The sequence below is a fragment of the Maylandia zebra genome, linkage group LG1 (assembly GCF_041146795.1).
Source record: "Maylandia zebra isolate NMK-2024a linkage group LG1, Mzebra_GT3a, whole genome shotgun sequence".
Classification (NCBI taxonomy): Eukaryota; Metazoa; Chordata; class Actinopteri; order Cichliformes; family Cichlidae; genus Maylandia; species Maylandia zebra.
Genome location: NC_135167.1, coordinates 28,500,099 through 28,517,338, shown reverse-complemented (window position 1 = coordinate 28,517,338; position 17,240 = coordinate 28,500,099). Strand labels below are relative to the sequence as shown.

General features: G+C 42.2%; 1 protein-coding gene across 1 annotated transcript in view; it reads left to right on the top strand.

Annotated features, from left to right (window-relative positions):
* The window catches only part of fbn1 (fibrillin 1), a 65,319-nt gene that overhangs the window by 34,995 nt on the left and 13,084 nt on the right, over positions 1-17,240 (top strand). Inside the window, exons 33-50 of the mRNA XM_004543495.6 lie at positions 4,543-4,665; positions 4,885-5,007; positions 5,110-5,235; positions 7,755-7,877; positions 8,080-8,202; positions 8,327-8,494; positions 10,424-10,492; positions 10,605-10,730; positions 11,621-11,743; positions 11,834-11,992; positions 12,087-12,158; positions 12,248-12,373; positions 12,471-12,593; positions 13,342-13,467; positions 13,549-13,665; positions 13,757-13,882; positions 13,978-14,097; positions 14,645-14,770. Of these exons, the coding sequence (XP_004543552.2) occupies positions 4,543-4,665; positions 4,885-5,007; positions 5,110-5,235; positions 7,755-7,877; positions 8,080-8,202; positions 8,327-8,494; positions 10,424-10,492; positions 10,605-10,730; positions 11,621-11,743; positions 11,834-11,992; positions 12,087-12,158; positions 12,248-12,373; positions 12,471-12,593; positions 13,342-13,467; positions 13,549-13,665; positions 13,757-13,882; positions 13,978-14,097; positions 14,645-14,770 (2,199 nt within the window). The remainder of the gene's footprint in view (positions 1-4,542; positions 4,666-4,884; positions 5,008-5,109; positions 5,236-7,754; positions 7,878-8,079; positions 8,203-8,326; positions 8,495-10,423; positions 10,493-10,604; positions 10,731-11,620; positions 11,744-11,833; positions 11,993-12,086; positions 12,159-12,247; positions 12,374-12,470; positions 12,594-13,341; positions 13,468-13,548; positions 13,666-13,756; positions 13,883-13,977; positions 14,098-14,644; positions 14,771-17,240) is intronic.

The window sequence follows — 17,240 nt, the reverse complement described above, 5'->3', positions numbered from 1 at the left end:
TTCTTTTAATCTAACACACTCAGCAGCAGCAGCAGCAGCAGTGCATTTTCTTCAGACGCAAATAAACAGGTTTTTCTGAACTGTTACACCTCCACCTTCTCCACACACACACACACACACACTTGCAAACACATAACTCCTGCTCATTCTAATCCCATTTAAATGTTCATACAGTATTTTCCTTGTTTTCCCCGAGGCTGCAGCAAAAGCAGCCGGTTCTGATTCACAGCTTTGGAATTTCAGCCCCAGACCAGGGAATCGAGATGCTAATTCCTCTCGGACAGGCATGATGTCTTCTTATACACAAGAAACAAAACCTGCTACTCTTTCTTTTGGAAAAAGGTCTCCACCAAATAAAAAAATTCGGACAATGAAATTCACAAAAAATTGGTTGCTATTGTTCAGCTGCCTCATGCGACCTTGTTGGCATGCAGGGACTAAACCTTCTTGTGCGTGTGTGTGTCTGTGTGTGCGAGTGTTAATGAGTGAGCGGTGCTCTTAAGCCCAGATATGATCCAGCTGTTTATGTGGCTCCCACAAGAATTATTTTTGTTTTTATTCCACAACATTGAGAACTCAGGGGCAGGGTGTGAGTATCTTGAGCGTACACTCAAGCACTTTTGCATCTCTACATGTGTATTGGAAAGTTGGGGCCTGGGTGGAGATGTATTGGTAGAGTTTACAAGCATGGAAGCATCTTAAAGGGGTGATCATTATCAGAATTTATGGTCTGTTGTCTTTATCGTCTCTCAGCTAAATGACAAAACAATGAAACAATTCTTGCTTTAACAATGTGTTGAAGCAAGACCATGCAACTTTGACAATAACAAGTTACACTATCTGTCATTTGAAAGTGAGAACTTAGATTCCAAAGAGTCAGTTGGTCAGTTTTTACTACTGCAGCCGAAAGGTCAGATTGGCTATATTTTAATTCCCAATCTAATCGTGTTATTAACCATATATGGTATGACCAGCAGCTTTCGCTGGCTAGTGCTTATTGTTATCAAACTTAACATGAATATGACTTTAAACATGGGCTGCATGCTAGCAAGATGGATGCAGCCACAATTTCAGTTTGTGCTGTTTTCAGTTTGAGTGATAAAGGTTAGATTGGTACTTAGTGCTTTTCTTATTTAACTGAGCACTCAAAATGCTTTTTACTACAAGCCTCATTCACTCAGTCACACACTATTCAATTCAATTTTATTTATACAGCGCCAAATCAGAACAACAGTCGCCTCAAGGAGCTTTATATTGTAAGGTAGACCCTACAATAATACATACAGAGAAAAATCCAACAATCATATGGCCTCCTATGAACAAGCACTTTGGCGACAGTGGGAAGGAAAAACTCCCTTTTAACAGGAAGGAAGCTCTGGGAGAACCAGGCTCAGGGAGGGGCGGGGCCATCTAATTCAACCAGTTGGGTTGAGAGAAGGAAGACAGGAAAAAAGACATGCTGTGGAAGAGAGACAGAGATTAATAACACATATTCATACAAACACTTTTTTCTATATAATCACCTTCTCTTAACAGTCACACACACTCATGCTCATGGATGAGGCAAATCGAGATTCAGTAACTTGCTCAAGGAAACTTCAGCACACAGCCTGGAGTAGGCGCAACTAGTCTTCCAGTTGGTACCTCCTGAACCACAGCCACCCCAGGAGCTCCTATGGTTTATGGTTCAAATAGATTTAGAAATTGGGTATAAAATAAATAAGGTGTATCAACTTGAAAAGATGAGAGTATCTCATAGACAGTATCAAAGATGGATTTAACTCCTGTGATTTCATTTATTGGTTTCTGAAGTCGTGTTCTGAAGCCTTGAGAGAAGTATTTCTGCTGTCACTATCTTGGTGAGCAGTAATTTAAAAAAAATAAAAAAATAAAAGGAAGTTATTGAGAAGTTATTAGGAGTTTCTTTCCACAGGTAATCCTACATTTTAGGAAAATAATCTTTTATTCATTTTTTTTAGTCAAAATCAGTGAGTCCATAATCTCAAGTCTTTAAAGAGGTCAAGATGGAACATTGTTTTCCCTTTAGGACTGGAAATGTTTCTTTTTTCCCCTCAACCACAGGTATCATCGTCTCCTTCAGATAGAGTGCAGGTTTAAGGCACTTCCACATTGGCTTCATTTTCCAACCTGGAAGCTATTTCCATGTTTTGTACAATGACTAAAACTCTGGTTTCGCTTTATGTTTCGGCTTCTTCTGCTCCTGTGCCAGTGTTGATGTGGAGGTTTTTACCCTTCAGCTGTAAAAGGCTCATGGGGAGTTGTCGTCACCCTGCTGGGCGGCTGGCCAACATGAACACCCAAGTTTGTGAATGCGGTACCTTGAGAACGAATGTTACCGCTGGGGTTTCTTTAGATTTATGTGCTTTTGAATGTATAAATGATGGGTTTTGGGTCTAAAAAAGGGAAAATAAGAGTAGAGCTGCATTATTTTTAATGACCAGCAGGGGCAGACTCTCCTAGTTGCAAAAAAGCTTCTGATTGCATAGAAATCTATGAGAAAAAACACCCCCCCGATCATGTGCTCTTTGACTTGGGTAAACACTTTCCCAAAGACTTTATGGGCTCATAACCAATACGATGTAACAGTGGCTCTGTCTTTTGTACTGTGTATGGTCTGACGCAGCTTCAAACAGCCGATGATGGATGGCACTTTTGGCACTGGCACTTCCAGTGTGTGAATGTGTGTGTGAATGGGTGAATGACTGGTTGTGTAAAGCGCTTTGGGGTCCTTAGGGACTTGTAAAGCGCTATACAAATACAGGCCATTTACCATTTACCATTTACCATTCTGCTTTGGCATCATTATTCCACGCTGGCTTTAGTTTAGTTTTAGTTTTTCACGACTCTTATTTTTAACATGATAATATTTGTCTTTGTAAATGATTCCCTTGTACTCTTGCTTTGATTATTTGACTAGTAGATCATGGTGATTAAAACAGTAAAAAGGCTTCAAAAACATGTTAGTGGTGGTACATAAAGTAGAGGCAGATCCTTCAAATGCAGTATTAAGTATTAAGAGAATGCGGCACGTTAATATGGCAAATACATAAATGGTAAATGCTTGACAGTTGTCAAAACATGTTGGAATAAAACGAGACAAGAGGACACTCAGATAAACTGGCAGTCAGGCATGCAAACACACTAACAGCCAGCTAAGCAGCCATGTATAGGCAAATGTGTAATTCGCAACTTTTTTTCATCTGTCAAACACTGTCCTAGTTCATTCAGCCCTCTTTTTTGACCGATGACACGCTTCTCACATGCAGCAATCTTTGTTTGCATTGTGTGTGTATGTGTGTGTGTGCGTGTGTTTGTGTTCTTTCTTTCATCAAAGGCTTGGAGGAGCTGATCATTAGTTTTGCCTGTAATCCAGGGAGATTCGTTTGCCGCAAGCCCTCATATTAACCTTGTAATCAAATGTAATGAAAATATGCCATACCCTGTCCTTAGGAAGACTGTAAACCAGCAGCGCTAATCTCTAATTGACTGTGTCTTGAATTACTACCCTCACAAAGACAGACACACGCAGAGAGGAGTGTGTCTCATTCCCTGATAGGTCGTAAAAAATTGAGTTCTCAGCATGGTTTCCCTTGAAGTACATGAAGGGAACGTGAACTAACTAACTTGTACGCTCTTGCTATTAAAGCTCCACCTCTAGCTCAGGCCTCAGTCTTTGAGTGAGGCTACAGCCACACTCAAAGAGATCCTTATTGGTTCCACCCCACAGGATTTAATCAACTTTTTGGGAAGGGCAGATATTAATAATATTCACTAATTGCTCCCATTAATTTTTATTGCTCATTTATTAGAATCTTGAGTGGCAAACAGTAGGTCTGTACATTCAGAGAATAGATTACCCCGAATATTTCATTGGTTGGGAGATATTATTGTCATGGTTTTGCTGTGAAGGAATGTTTATTTGTAGAGTTGGCACATCACACTTTTACCACATCACATTTAAAGAAATTATGTTTTGGAAAGATTAAATTTCCACACTTGACATCTGGGGCGGTGAGAAACCCAAACATGAACATTAAAGGGGGGGCGGGGGTCGTAATGTGCTGTTCCAGAAGCTTCACATTAGAGGTGCAAAGTCTGTGGGTAAAAGGAGGTATCTTTGCCTAAAATAACCTGCGAGGACTAGTTCAGACGGTGCAGACAGAACAAGGCCTCAGCGTTAGGCCTTCGTTCCACCTCTGAGCCGTTTTACAGCTCTCAGGACACACTTGAATGACGAAAATCCAGAGACCTGCTGCGCTCATTAAACCTTTGTAGCAAGGCCATTAGTATCAGAGATCATGAGAATGCCTCGTTGCCTTGTGCTCTGAAATACAGAGACAGTGAGCCAGAAAGACCTAGCCCTGTCTTCTCCTGCTGCTATCTTTATACAAATCAAACCAAGCATCAACTCACTCTACAGCGCCAAGAACCCAACTGGAATGAGAAAGCAGACCTTAATCATTGGACCATCAGACCTGTGTCTATTTTTCTTTATGTTGTTTCTTGTTCTCTCTTTGTCAGATATCAATGAGTGTGAAATCGGAGCCCATAATTGCGATAGACATGCAACCTGCACCAACACAGCCGGCAGTTTCAAGTGTAGTTGTGCTCCGGGGTGGATTGGCAGTGGTCTCAAATGTACAGGTAAGGCTGATGGCCTGGAATGCGCAAGTAAATGGTAAAAATACATGAACCATCTGAAATGAATGAGCTTGTGTATGAGATGCGCAATTGCGAAAAGCGAACCTGTGCTTTTGGCTATCGTCTTTACTTTGATATTGATTTAATACTGCAAGGCTTATCCTCAATATTTGGATGAATTCGGTTACGTTTGCAGGAATGTAATCGTTTGTTGTGTTTCAGACCTGGATGAATGCTCAAATGGGACACATATGTGCAGCAACAATGCTGACTGTCTCAACACCATGGGCTCTTATCGATGCGTGTGCAAGGATGGATTCTCTGGAGATGGATTCTCTTGCTCAGGTCACACATACAAAATCAGTTTCTTAATCCACACTTCAGCCCTTTAAAAGATCCACGGATGTATTTTGTGCTTACTGACTCTGTGTGGGTGTGTGACTGCAGATAGCGATGAGTGCGCAGAGAACGGCAACCTGTGTGAAAACGGCCACTGTCTGAATCTGCCAGGAGGCTTCCGCTGTGAATGTGACATGGGCTTCATCACCACTGCTGACGGCAAGGCCTGTGAGGGTAAGGCAATACAACACAGACTATCATAGTTCCCAGGATTTGAATGGGTGCCCGCATCCTAAATTATGTTGACAGTTTCAAAAAACAAAACCCAAAAATTGCCCGGTGCTATTTGTTTGTTTTGTTTTCCTGTTTATGGAAATAGCAGATCCAAACAGATGCTGCCTACTAATTATATGGATTTTTGGACATCAAAGAGCACAATATGCTGAGCATTAATGTGATTTAGGCTGTGAGAACATTTCGAAGGACTGACAATAACAGTGGAACTCGCCTTGATTTTCTGTTCACGTTTGCTCGATAATTTAGTGTTTCAACATCACGCTTCTGAAACTTGAAGCACACATCACAGCGTGCGAGCTCGTAACTACGAGATGTTTATCTGACTCAGGAGTGTATATCAGTTGTGCAATTGCTACAATTTGGTTAAAGGTTGTATCTAAGCTTTGTGATGGAGATAAAAATGAACTGAGTGGAAGGAATTCTTTGAAAAAACCGGTCCAAACATTATTTCCTGCTTACAGTGTAATTCCTTGTAGCATAAAAAGGCTACATATTAGAATTGTAATGAAAGGCTGCTCTAAAAACAGTCTTATTCTTAAAATTAGTGCTTGAGATGCACAAGCTGCTTACACAACATACAGCTGTGGACAGAATTTTACTCATCGTAGGCATAAATTGTAATTTTGAGATTTTGGCGATTTCTTTGAACGGTTCTTTTGCCAGGGTGGAATGATTGTACAGCGTACACCTTTAATGACCCAAGCAAGAATTAGGTGCACAATTTTCAATTTACTTTTTTGTTTTTCTAATACACACAGGGCCAAACTTATACATACAGACCCAAGACCTTATACATAGACCCCCACTAACATGTTGTTAAATGTCTCTTAGCAAGTTGCAACTTGACCAGATGCTTGTCAAAAATTGGAAGAGTTCATTTAAATTGGTTGGCACATTCTTGACTTTTAAATGTAGTCCATATATTTCCGATAAAGAGGAGGTCAGGGCTTTGGGAAAGACATTCCAGAAGCCTAATGTCAGCCTGCTTTAGTCATTCCAAAACCAGTTTGGATTTATGTTCAAGATCATTGTTGTTTTGAAGGATACCATTGTGTCCAACTTTCAACGGTCTAGCTGTTGTAGTCCAGCTTCTTCATTATTCCACCACTTTGTGCAGCATACCAGTACCATTGCTGGCAAAACATCTCCAGAGTATGAGCATTACGCTACCACCACCATGCTTATCAGCTGTTTTCTTAGGTTTGAAGGCCTTTACTCTTCCAAACATACCTCTTACCATTATGGCCAAAAAGCTTAAAGATTTTTCTCCAGAAGGCAGTGACGCTGGTGTTCCAACAGTTTCCAGTTCATGACACACTTGAGCCTGGAAAGTTCCCAGGTTGTTCTTGAAATACTAACCAATTTACAAGTTACAGAAGTGGTGACAAATCAGAATAACTTGCATACAGTTGTTTGAACTGATAATCTTAGAGTCTGCACTTGTTTAGAAATGGCTTCAAGAGCCCTTCGCAACTTGTGTAAATCTGCAGTTCTCCCTTTTACATCTTCACTGAATTCCTTGCACTTTCCCATTTTTCTCAGTTTTAAATGAGCAGTGTCAAACAAATGCTTTTTATGCTGGCAACTACCGGAAACTACCGGTTGTATTAAATTACAATCACTAAACAGAAGATAATATGTCAATTTAAAAGACATGGTAGAACCTTCAGCACCACTCATATTTTTTTAAAACCCCTCTGTGGATTAGAGTAAATCCCAAAACAATTTAAACCAGTGAAACCAGTTATTGGTTTTTAAAGCCATTAAAGATGTGTGTACAGTCATTTCATACTGGAAGAACAAGTTCCATGAAATCATTAAAAGTCCAAAATTACCATGACACTCATGCCAATGATGAATATAAGTCAGCTTCTGACCACAACTGTATAAATTCTGGATTCCTAACCTTCATAATATACTGACATATGATTCAGAGTTGCCATATGTGGGAATCTCAACTGCAGGCTCTTTTTTAAAGATGTTTTGATTGGGATGTATTCCGCTCATTTACTCAAAGTCTGAATAAAATATTAACTTGTTTTTAAGATTTCTTGTAAGCTGCATATGAACACATTTATAACTTGTTGCAGATGAATGCTGAGTGCAGTGATAATGCACTGCAGGATTCAATTGAAAGAGCAGACTGACCTCATTGCACTGATGTGTCAAACATCCTGAAATAACCTGTCCAGTCCTGCCTCCATCAGCTCAGTCGGAGCTGGACAGTAATGACTTGTGCAGAGTGTAATGATGTGGAAGAGCACAATTTCATAACCTTGGCTACAGTTCTGATAGTGTATGTGTGCGTATGTCTGTCTGAGTATGTCTAGAGCTGTCATTCTGTAGCAGAGGTGAGTGGCCTTCACTTCCTAAAGCCCACTGCCAGTTTTCCACCGTGATCTCATGATCCACTAATCACTCACAGCTGGCTCGCTCTTTATCTCTCTTTTTCACAGACATAGACGAATGTACCTTTGCTGACATCTGTGTCAACGGACAGTGCCAGAATATCCCGGGACTTTTCAGATGTAAATGTAGCATTGGTTATGAACTGGACAGAAGTGGAGGCAACTGCACAGGTAAGACTAGTCCAGCTCCCCTCCATGTTCCTGTGTTTAGGCCTCAGCAAACAGGGGAAATATATACAAGTGCAAAAGAAACGCAGCACATGTGTAAAGATAAGAGCTTTCATATTCTGTGATCCATCCAGTTGCTTTTGTATTGGCCAAAAAATTGAAAGCGATCATTTATATATTAAAAAATGTACTTTTTCTTTCTCAGATATCAATGAATGTGCAGACCCGACCATCTGCATTAATGGAGTGTGCGTTAATATCCCTGGAAGCTACCATTGTAACTGCCCACCAGACTTTGAACTCAATCCCACTCGAGTGGGCTGTGTAGGTGAGACTGCAACACTAAACATATTTAAAACTGTTCTTAGCTTGTTCTTTAACTAATTTCAAAGAAAAGGCTTAACCAACATAGCTGAAAATCTGTGCCTGTTTATGTGTGCGTTTGTGTGTAGACACTCGCTCTGGTAGTTGCTTTCGAGATGTTCGTTTGCGAGGAGACGCATCTGAAAATTTGGACTGCTCCAATGAGATTGGAGTTGGCGTCTCCAAAGCGTCCTGTTGCTGCTCCATGGGCAAGGGCTGGGGAAATCCATGTGAATTATGCCCGCCTGTAAACTCAAGTGAGTCATCACATTATCCTTTGTAACCACACATTATGTACTTTTTGTTTTCAGTTCAACTGCGAGGAATGTCTACTCTAGCAAGAAATACTCATGCGTGACGCACCTCCAGGAAGCCACAGCGTCTATAGCCCAAATACAGTGCATAGTTAGCTAACCTTAGCGTCTCTTTTTGGAGCTGATATACTCAGTGGCTTGTGATAGTACATGAGAAGGTAATTTATTGCTAGCATTACTTACTTTGATAAAGATTTCCACGATTCAACATTTTTGTTCATTTCAGCTGTAGGAAAGCAACACAAACATCTGAAGAATGATGGCATGATAAAATTGGAACCATGCAGTGGGTTGCATGGGTGCATCACTCAGATATAGTACCTGCTAATTAATATATACAAATAAAATGCTAGGATTTAGGAAGACTTTATCAAGTAGGCTACATTTGTGCATAAACCAATACATGTCATTTGTCAGATAAATTGATTAAAAAGTGTTCCATGAGTCTCCAAATCCATAAGCAGAGCAAAGGTGAAACACACCTCACAGTCAAACTACAGTTATGGGATAAGGCATAAGGGATAGATTAGCTATGGATTGCAACACCATTCTTTGTACCAGGATCTTCTTCTTTCAGCTGCCCCCTTTAGGGGTCACTACAGCAGCTCATCTGCCTCCATCTCACCCTATCCCTAGCATCCTCCTTTGTTATACCAACCCTACATCCATGAAACGTCTCTGTGGTCTTCCTCTTTTCATCCTCCCTGGCAGGTTCATACTCAGCATCCTTTGTCCAGTATCTCCACTATGCCTTACTGCTCAACCTGAGCTGGTCCCTCTGATTTACCATCTTATAAAGCTTCCCTTTCATTCTTGCGGCTATCCTTCTGTCACAAATCATCCCTGACATGGTTTCCACCCTGCGTGCACTCCCTTCTTCACCTCTCTTGTGTACACATTTGTTTGGATGCCTGACCCCAGGTATTAAACTCACCTACCTTCACTACCTCTACTCTACTGCATGTTCACCTTTCCACCTTGCTTCTATTGACTCCTCTTCTCTCTTGTGCATACCTCCACCTCTCCAGGATGTAAACATTTTTATATATGCTCTTACGCTCTTAAGCTTTTGCACCCTGGCTGAAGTGGTCTCTCCTGGAAATGTGATTTTTGACAGTTCCTTGTCGGCTTGACTTTTCACCCTGTATTCTTGTTGGTGGGATGGGTTGGCTTGTTAGCTGTTGGCTGTTTTGAATTGTGGTTTAAAAATTAGATTTGAATGTAGAGGAAAGAAAAAGATTTGGTGTTTATGTTTAATCAATAACCCTGTCAAATCCATCTATTTGCGGCAGGGTAAACAAAACAGACCTTAATTTCCTTAAACCAAACCTTAATTTCCTCAAATTAAGGGCATCTGTAAACTAATATGAAAAATCATATCCAAGATCAAAATATATTAATATACCAGAGTACATCAGGAGTCTTAAGGTGCAAACTAGCTGCTCTGCTTACATGCAGACTCACATGCTGGCTTCTCTTGCCATGCGATTAGTGTGTTTGCTGTAATTGCTGTTGCTGGTAAAAATGAGACAGCTTTGTGCAACTTATTTGGAAATTGCCAACAGATGTTTCAAAACATTACAGGGAATGACTCATCCTTTTCAGCTCAGGGAACTGTTTGCTTCTGTGACAAGAACAAAACCTTTTTCTTTTCGCTTTGTAATTCTGAGTAGCTGCAGTCATGTCCGGTCCTCTGGGCTCTGTGGCTAACGCTGAGATCACAAAAAGCACGACAGAAAACGAAAGGAAACAAGTGCATGACTAAAAATGGCTTTTTCAAGCACCACGATTCATCGCAATTACTGGCAAATTCTGCTATAACGCACACCCTTGATGCAGGCTTGTAATTCGTTTCTGTGTTTTGTGTTACAGCTCAGTACAAGACTCTGTGTCCTGGAGGGGAAGGCTTCAGACCAAACCCCATCACTGTCATCTTGGAAGGTTGTAGCAACATGCTATTATGCCTTTTTTTGTTTTTGAGGTCGCCCCTGGGTATACTTACAGAAACACCAGCCCACAATGGTGCTGAGTTTTCCCTTTCTCTCTCCCACAGACATCGATGAGTGTCAGGAATTGCCCGGCTTATGCCAGGGAGGACGGTGCATCAACACATTTGGTAGTTTCCACTGTGAATGTTCAAGAGGCTTTGCCCTCAACCTGGACACCAGAGTTTGTGAAGGTATTAAGCACACACATGCACAAATGAACAAACAGGTGACCCATCCGTCTCCAGCTCTGGCCCTGGGACATTTCACTGGGGAGGAAATTGAGTCCAGCCGTGGAGATGTTCTTTCAGTGACACATGGAGAGAGAAAGAGAGAGAAAGAAGCACTGGGAGCAAAAAGGCAAAGAAAATATTGGACCCTGTTGTCCCATAGACAACACTGCAGCTCAATAAGTGTCTGCTCTAGTTCCCGTTTGTTGCTAACCCAGCAAAGCTCAGCCAGAATGATGAGACAGCTGAGAGCGCTAACTGTGTCCAGAAGAGCAAGGCTCTGATGTGGTCAACTCTTTCCTTGGGGAAGTACGCAGTGTCCCCTGTAGGCACGCCAGTGATGACGGAGAGAGGAACGAAAGGCGATGAAATAGAAGGCTGTTTAAAAAAGAGAAAAGGGAACAGAGAAAGGAGGAGAGCAGGAGGCTTAATGGGTTGACAGTGACATTTTAACTCAGCCGAAAGCGTGTAATAGACACGCCGGTCCACCGTGCACATTTCACGCTTTGCCCCCCCCCCCGTGAAATGCACACACATGCAGTAAGTTGCAGTAACAGCAGAGGGGGATATTTTATTTCAAGCCAACATGAAAATAATCATGGGAAAGTGTTTAATTAGTGTGTTTTTGTTGACCTGAAGTACAAAAGTCTAGCACTGCAAGTCCTCCTTGTTTGTGGTCAATGAACTGTTCAGCTATGAGCTGGGCTCATAGGCATGCTCATGGCTTTTTAGGAGTAATGCTGATAAAGAATTTAATATATTTAAAGGCGTGGACCAAAATATGTTTCATAGAAGTAGCTGGCACCTTTACTGAAGGAATGTTTTTTCCCCCGTGCTGCTCTCTCTGTGTACAGATGTCAATGAGTGTGAACGGCCAGGCATCTGTGGCCCCGGCCAGTGCTACAACACCATCGGGAACTACACCTGCATCTGCCCTGTGGATTACATGCAGGTCAACGGAGGGAACAACTGCATGGGTAGGTAGGCTTGCTGGGTTTTCACGATTGTCGCTGTCGTATTTAGGGTTACCTGCAACTCTGCATTTCTCACAAACGCACCACACACAGACATGAGGAAGAGCTACTGCTACAGGAACTTTTACTCTGACAACGGAACGTGCGACGGCGAGCTAAACTTCAACATGACCAAAAAGATGTGCTGCTGCTCCTACAACATCGGCCGTGCGTGGAACAAACCCTGCGAACAGTGCCCCGTGCCCAGCAGCGGTGAGGTCTAGAACAGTAGAGTAAATACGTAGTATATACCAGCACGCGGAAGTGGCGATGAACTCGTATAAACTCGTGCCTCCTGTCCATTCAGATGAGTTTGCGATCCTGTGTGGCAGCGAGAGACCGGGATATTACATCGACATCACCACTGGACAGATTATTGGTAAAGATTTTCACACTGAAACGCTTACGCGATGAGGAGGAACGCTTCTCTTTTCTCACGCCGCCGTTGGTCTCTCGTTCATTTGACAGACATCGACGAGTGCAGGGAAATTCCGGGAATCTGTGAGAATGGAGTGTGCATCAACATGATCGGCAGCTTCAGGTGCGAGTGCCCCATTGGCTTCATCTACAACGACAAGCTGCTGATTTGTGAAGGTGACGTTTGCAGTCTGCTGTAGAATCCCTGTGTTTTACTTTGGTCTTTTTATATTTATGCCTGCTGTATGAACATCTCTGTCCCTCTTGTTGTCAGATATTGATGAGTGTCAGAATGGACCGGTGTGCCAGCAAAATGCAGACTGTCTGAACTTGCCAGGAAGCTACCGATGCGAGTGTAAAGCTGGGTACCGCTTCACTCCCACTGGGCAATGTCTTGGTAAGGATGTGCTGGTTATTAGCTAAAAATGTTTGCGGTATCAGCGGCACTCGAATTACACTGCAGTTGTATAATCAGCCTCCAGTTTAGTCGTCTCCTGTAATGGCATAAAATGGAGACAAAATTAGTGGACAGATGGATAGAATGATAGAAAACATTAGCCAAAAAAGAGCAGCCAGAAATCCCTCTGTCATTCCCTTGAGAAAGATGCTAACTTCACAGGGTCTTTCTGTGGCCTCACGCTAACGCTGTCTCACTTCTTCCAGCTTTATCAAATGCGGTTATGCGAAACTCTTTGAAGTGCACATTCTGGCCAGTTATTTGCCAGAGATAAAGCACACAAAGAGGCAGCACAGTTACAGTCAGCCTGAGACTGAATTCTTCATGGTGGGCTTGTTATTAAGGAGGAGAGAATGTGAAGCAGGTGTTGAGCTGCTGAACATGTGCTACAGCATATCTAAATCATGTTGCTGTCAGTCTGGAGAGTCCTAAACGATAAGTGAATGTTATGCCGGCATCCTGCTTTTCATGCAAGTCCTAACACCCAGACACGCTCAGGCTGCACTTGATGATGTTACACTGGCCTCATGCAGTCTAATTATTGAGTTATAGTGCAAAAGAATGTTTGGTCAGTTTCATGTATTATGAAGAAATATATGAATTTTAGTAACTGTTTGAGGATAAAATATCTAAATACTATTTGAATATGGATTCAAAGTGTGACATTTGTTTTTCTCTTTTGTCTCAGACCGTAACGAGTGCGACGAGAACCCCGGTATATGCAATCCAGGCCATTGCATTGACACACTGGGGAGCTATCGCTGCGTCTGCCCCAATGGCTTCAAAGCAACTCGGGACCTGTCGATGTGTGTCGGTAAGCGGTGCTACTTCCCATCAGTCTCACCGGTGTTCCTCTGCCAGGTGATAAAACTGTGACGCTGCTCTCTGGTTTCAGACGTGGACGAGTGTGAGAGACAGCCCTGTGGAAACGGGACCTGCAAGAACACCGTAGGCTCCTACAACTGTCTCTGCTATCCTGGCTTTCAAAACTCGCACAACAGCGACTGCATAGGTGCGTGTGTGGACGTGAGTAAAGAAAAAGTGAAAAAGAAGAAGAGCCATAGCATCTGTGTTAACTGTTGTGTTGCCTGTGTGCCGAGCAGATGTCGATGAGTGTGCGACGCAGAGGGGCTTGTGTCGAAACGGGCAGTGTGTCAACACAGTGGGCACATTCCTCTGTGTGTGCAATGATGGCTATGAGCTCACTTTAGACGGCAGACTGTGTGGAGGTAAGGAAATGCTGTTTGTCCTTTTTTGATATTGATCTAATTATGATATAGATATGTTCTATAATATGTACATTTATATCATCCCTTTTCTTCAGATATTAATGAATGTGCAGTGAATCCAGGCACATGTGGTGCAGGAACTTGCCTGAATTTGGATGGTTCTTACAGGTGTATCTGCCCACCTGGCTACCACCTTCATGAGGAAACCTGTGAAGGTAGAGCGTCATAAATCCCATTCATTCCGTGTTGTGGTTAAAAAAAAACTGAGAGGTGAAAAACAAGAATTACTGAAGCAAAAAAAATGCACATAGAGGTGAATTTCTGCTAACATCTAACTTAGACTAGCTTAGATCAGCTCTACTGGAGTGCACCAGAGGAGGGGAAGCTTCGTCAGACCCCCTTTTTCTTCCTTTCACATGTGAGAATAAGGCTGAGTCAAAAAACATGGATTGTTTGTATAGCGGGGCTGATGAGGAGATATTCCGGAGACTTCAATACATTCCTGCTTTGTGCTGAGTTCCTAGACGAAGGGAGGAACAGCTATGAATTCTCAGCATCAGAAGCAGCCACAGCAGCTGGTTATTGTGATAAGTGAACATGTAACAGTGAGGCAACTGCCTTCGTGCAATTATTCACGTGCGAGATTACACTGACATTTAGATGTGCAGTGACATACTGGAAACTGGAATGCTTCTAATGGTTTAAACAACTGGAAATGTCATTTAATGAGGTTCACAATGTTGTTTCTCTCTTTTATGTCAGACACCGATGAGTGCGCCCAGTCACCTGAGATCTGTCAGTATGGAACCTGCTCTAACACTCAAGGAAGCTTCACCTGCTTGTGCCCTGAAGGCTTCCAGCTCTCTGCGTCTGGACGGAGATGTATAGGTAACTGTGTGTGCACGTGTGGGAGTGAGAAGGATGGGAAAAGAAGCTATGAAATTATAGCATGCGTTTGCTTTTACAGTGAAAAGTGAGCACTAGTGGAGACTAAGCAGCAGCCAGTGGTGTCCGGCTTTTCCTGCTCTTTCATGATAGCACACTGTGTTCCAGCTGGTTCTGCTGCTGCTGCCTCAACAAGGCCAAGGGTGGCTCTGAACAGATCACTTTTCCATTTCCTCACTTGTGTGTGTGTGTTTATACAGTATATGTGTGTATTTTGGATTGGGTGGGGGTGCGCTGAGTCCTCTGCTAGGGAGTTCCCTCTCCAAACACTGAAGTGATGACATCACCAGAAGCGTTCGACTGAAGGTTAGGGGATAAACAGGAGGAGTTTGGTGGAAAGTGAGTAACACTGGCAGTAAATTAGTTTGTGGTTTGTGTGTATTACTGAGAAAACACTGATGATGGTGAGATTTCCAAAATGCACGTATAGTTTCTATAGCTGCATAACCCAAAACAGCCCTTTAACACATAACATTGTTTTATTTTAGATTATACTCTTCATAATTTAGCAGACTGGAATAGATGTACATATTTAGATTTGACCGCAAAGCCTAAATTTATTTGTGCTAACCGCTCTCCTCCGTGACATCTGTATTTTACATGAATGCTACAATAATGAATGAAGACGTAGTTCTCGGCCACAAAAGGGATTATGGCATTATGCAATATAGTGTTAAAGCAGCACAAGTTAAGAAGAGTTATGTAGCCTGCGTATGCAATAGCAGAGAGAGTACTGACGGGGACAAGAACAAGTAGAAAGTTAAATCTAAAAACAAGTTTAAAATCCTTCTACTCACATCCAAAAACTTTCCTTTTTGATAAAGCTTTTAGGGTCAGGTGACCCTGAACTAGCTCCCTTTGATAGGCTGCAGTCGGCCTAGGTTGCTGGGGGGCTTCCCGTGATGCACCGAGTGTTTCTTTTTCACTCACTATTTGTTTTCAAACTCCGCTTTGACTTCAATAATTATTTGTTATTAATCTCTAGCTCTCTTCCACAGTGTGTCTTTTTCCTGGCTCCCTCCCCTCACCCTAACCCATCGTGGCAGATGGCTGCCCCTCCCTGATCCTGGTTCTGTCGGGAGGGTTCTTCCTGTCAAAAGGAGTTTCTCTTTCCCACTGTTGCCAAGGGGGTCATCTGATTGTTTGGGTTTTCTCTGTATTATTTTAGCGATTATCTTGCAGCATAGAGCGACTTGAGGTGACTGTTGTTGTGATTTTGTGCATCACTGATGGTCACTGAGGTTCTTTGACATCAATGATTTATTAGTGATCACTGTCACTGTGCTCTGTGCAGTTCTAAATTTAATCTGTATGTATAATCATTTGTGACAGATATTGTGACAGCATAGGTGCCACAGTGATGCTTTTGATGTCATTCCCATTGGCGTCTATTGATTGCCTGGAAACAGGGAAAGAAAATGAGGCCACCCATCAAAACAAACTCAGCTTCAGCACTGCAGTTAGTAACATTCCCAGAAATGAGCCTCACAAGTTTAAAGTGGCTTGAAAGAACAAATGTCGAGATAGTGTGAAGGATATCAGTAGTTTCTCTATTAGCAGGATGTTTGTTTAACATTCTTTGGTAACAGAATCATTCACAAAATGCAGATATGCGGTGAAGAAAGAGGCTGTGAATTTCATGTTTTTTCTGGCGTCGCAATAATCGATACTGGTAGGAAAACAAAGAGAGAATAGGAGGGTGATGACACGCATGATTAGTCCTTGGATGGAACCATTTCAGTGATTAGGGGAGTTGCATTTGCAGTATTTGGTATGTGTCTTAACCACTTGGCCACCAGCGCTCGCCAATTAATGATACGTTTTAAATTATAATGCTTCAGTGGTTTTGCAAATGAACATAATTATAACTATTAAATATTTGTCACCACACTTCAGATCGTTGTCCCTGCTGTCATTGTTAGCCAAGAGTTGATTCATTTAAAAGCTTTTTTTTTTTTTTATCAGGCGACTCTCTTGTTTATTTAGAAAATTTCTTTATTTCACAATTTTCCTTTTATAAAATGCAAAATATGAAGGAGATATGCACTTGGAGATTCCAATGCACCCGTGCATATGTGTACATATACTTGCAAGGGGCTGTGCACAGAGCTCCATCAATCTCTTTCGCAGAGAGGCTGACAAATCCGTTTCATGGAGGAAAGTAATGTGACACTCTTTGACATTCTCCTCACAGCACCAGGTGTTCATGTATGTGATCTTTGCTCCTGAGCCAGGTGTGTGAGTGATCTATGGTGGTCAGAAAGCTTATTTGTGTTGAGTTCACTGAAGGCCATTGTTAGCAGGAGAGCGAAACCATATGCTTCCTATTACAAGTAAGGGGCTGCTTAGTCCTGGAGTAACCAGACACACACAGATTGGTGAGTGGAAATAATTATGCAACTTCAGTCTGTAC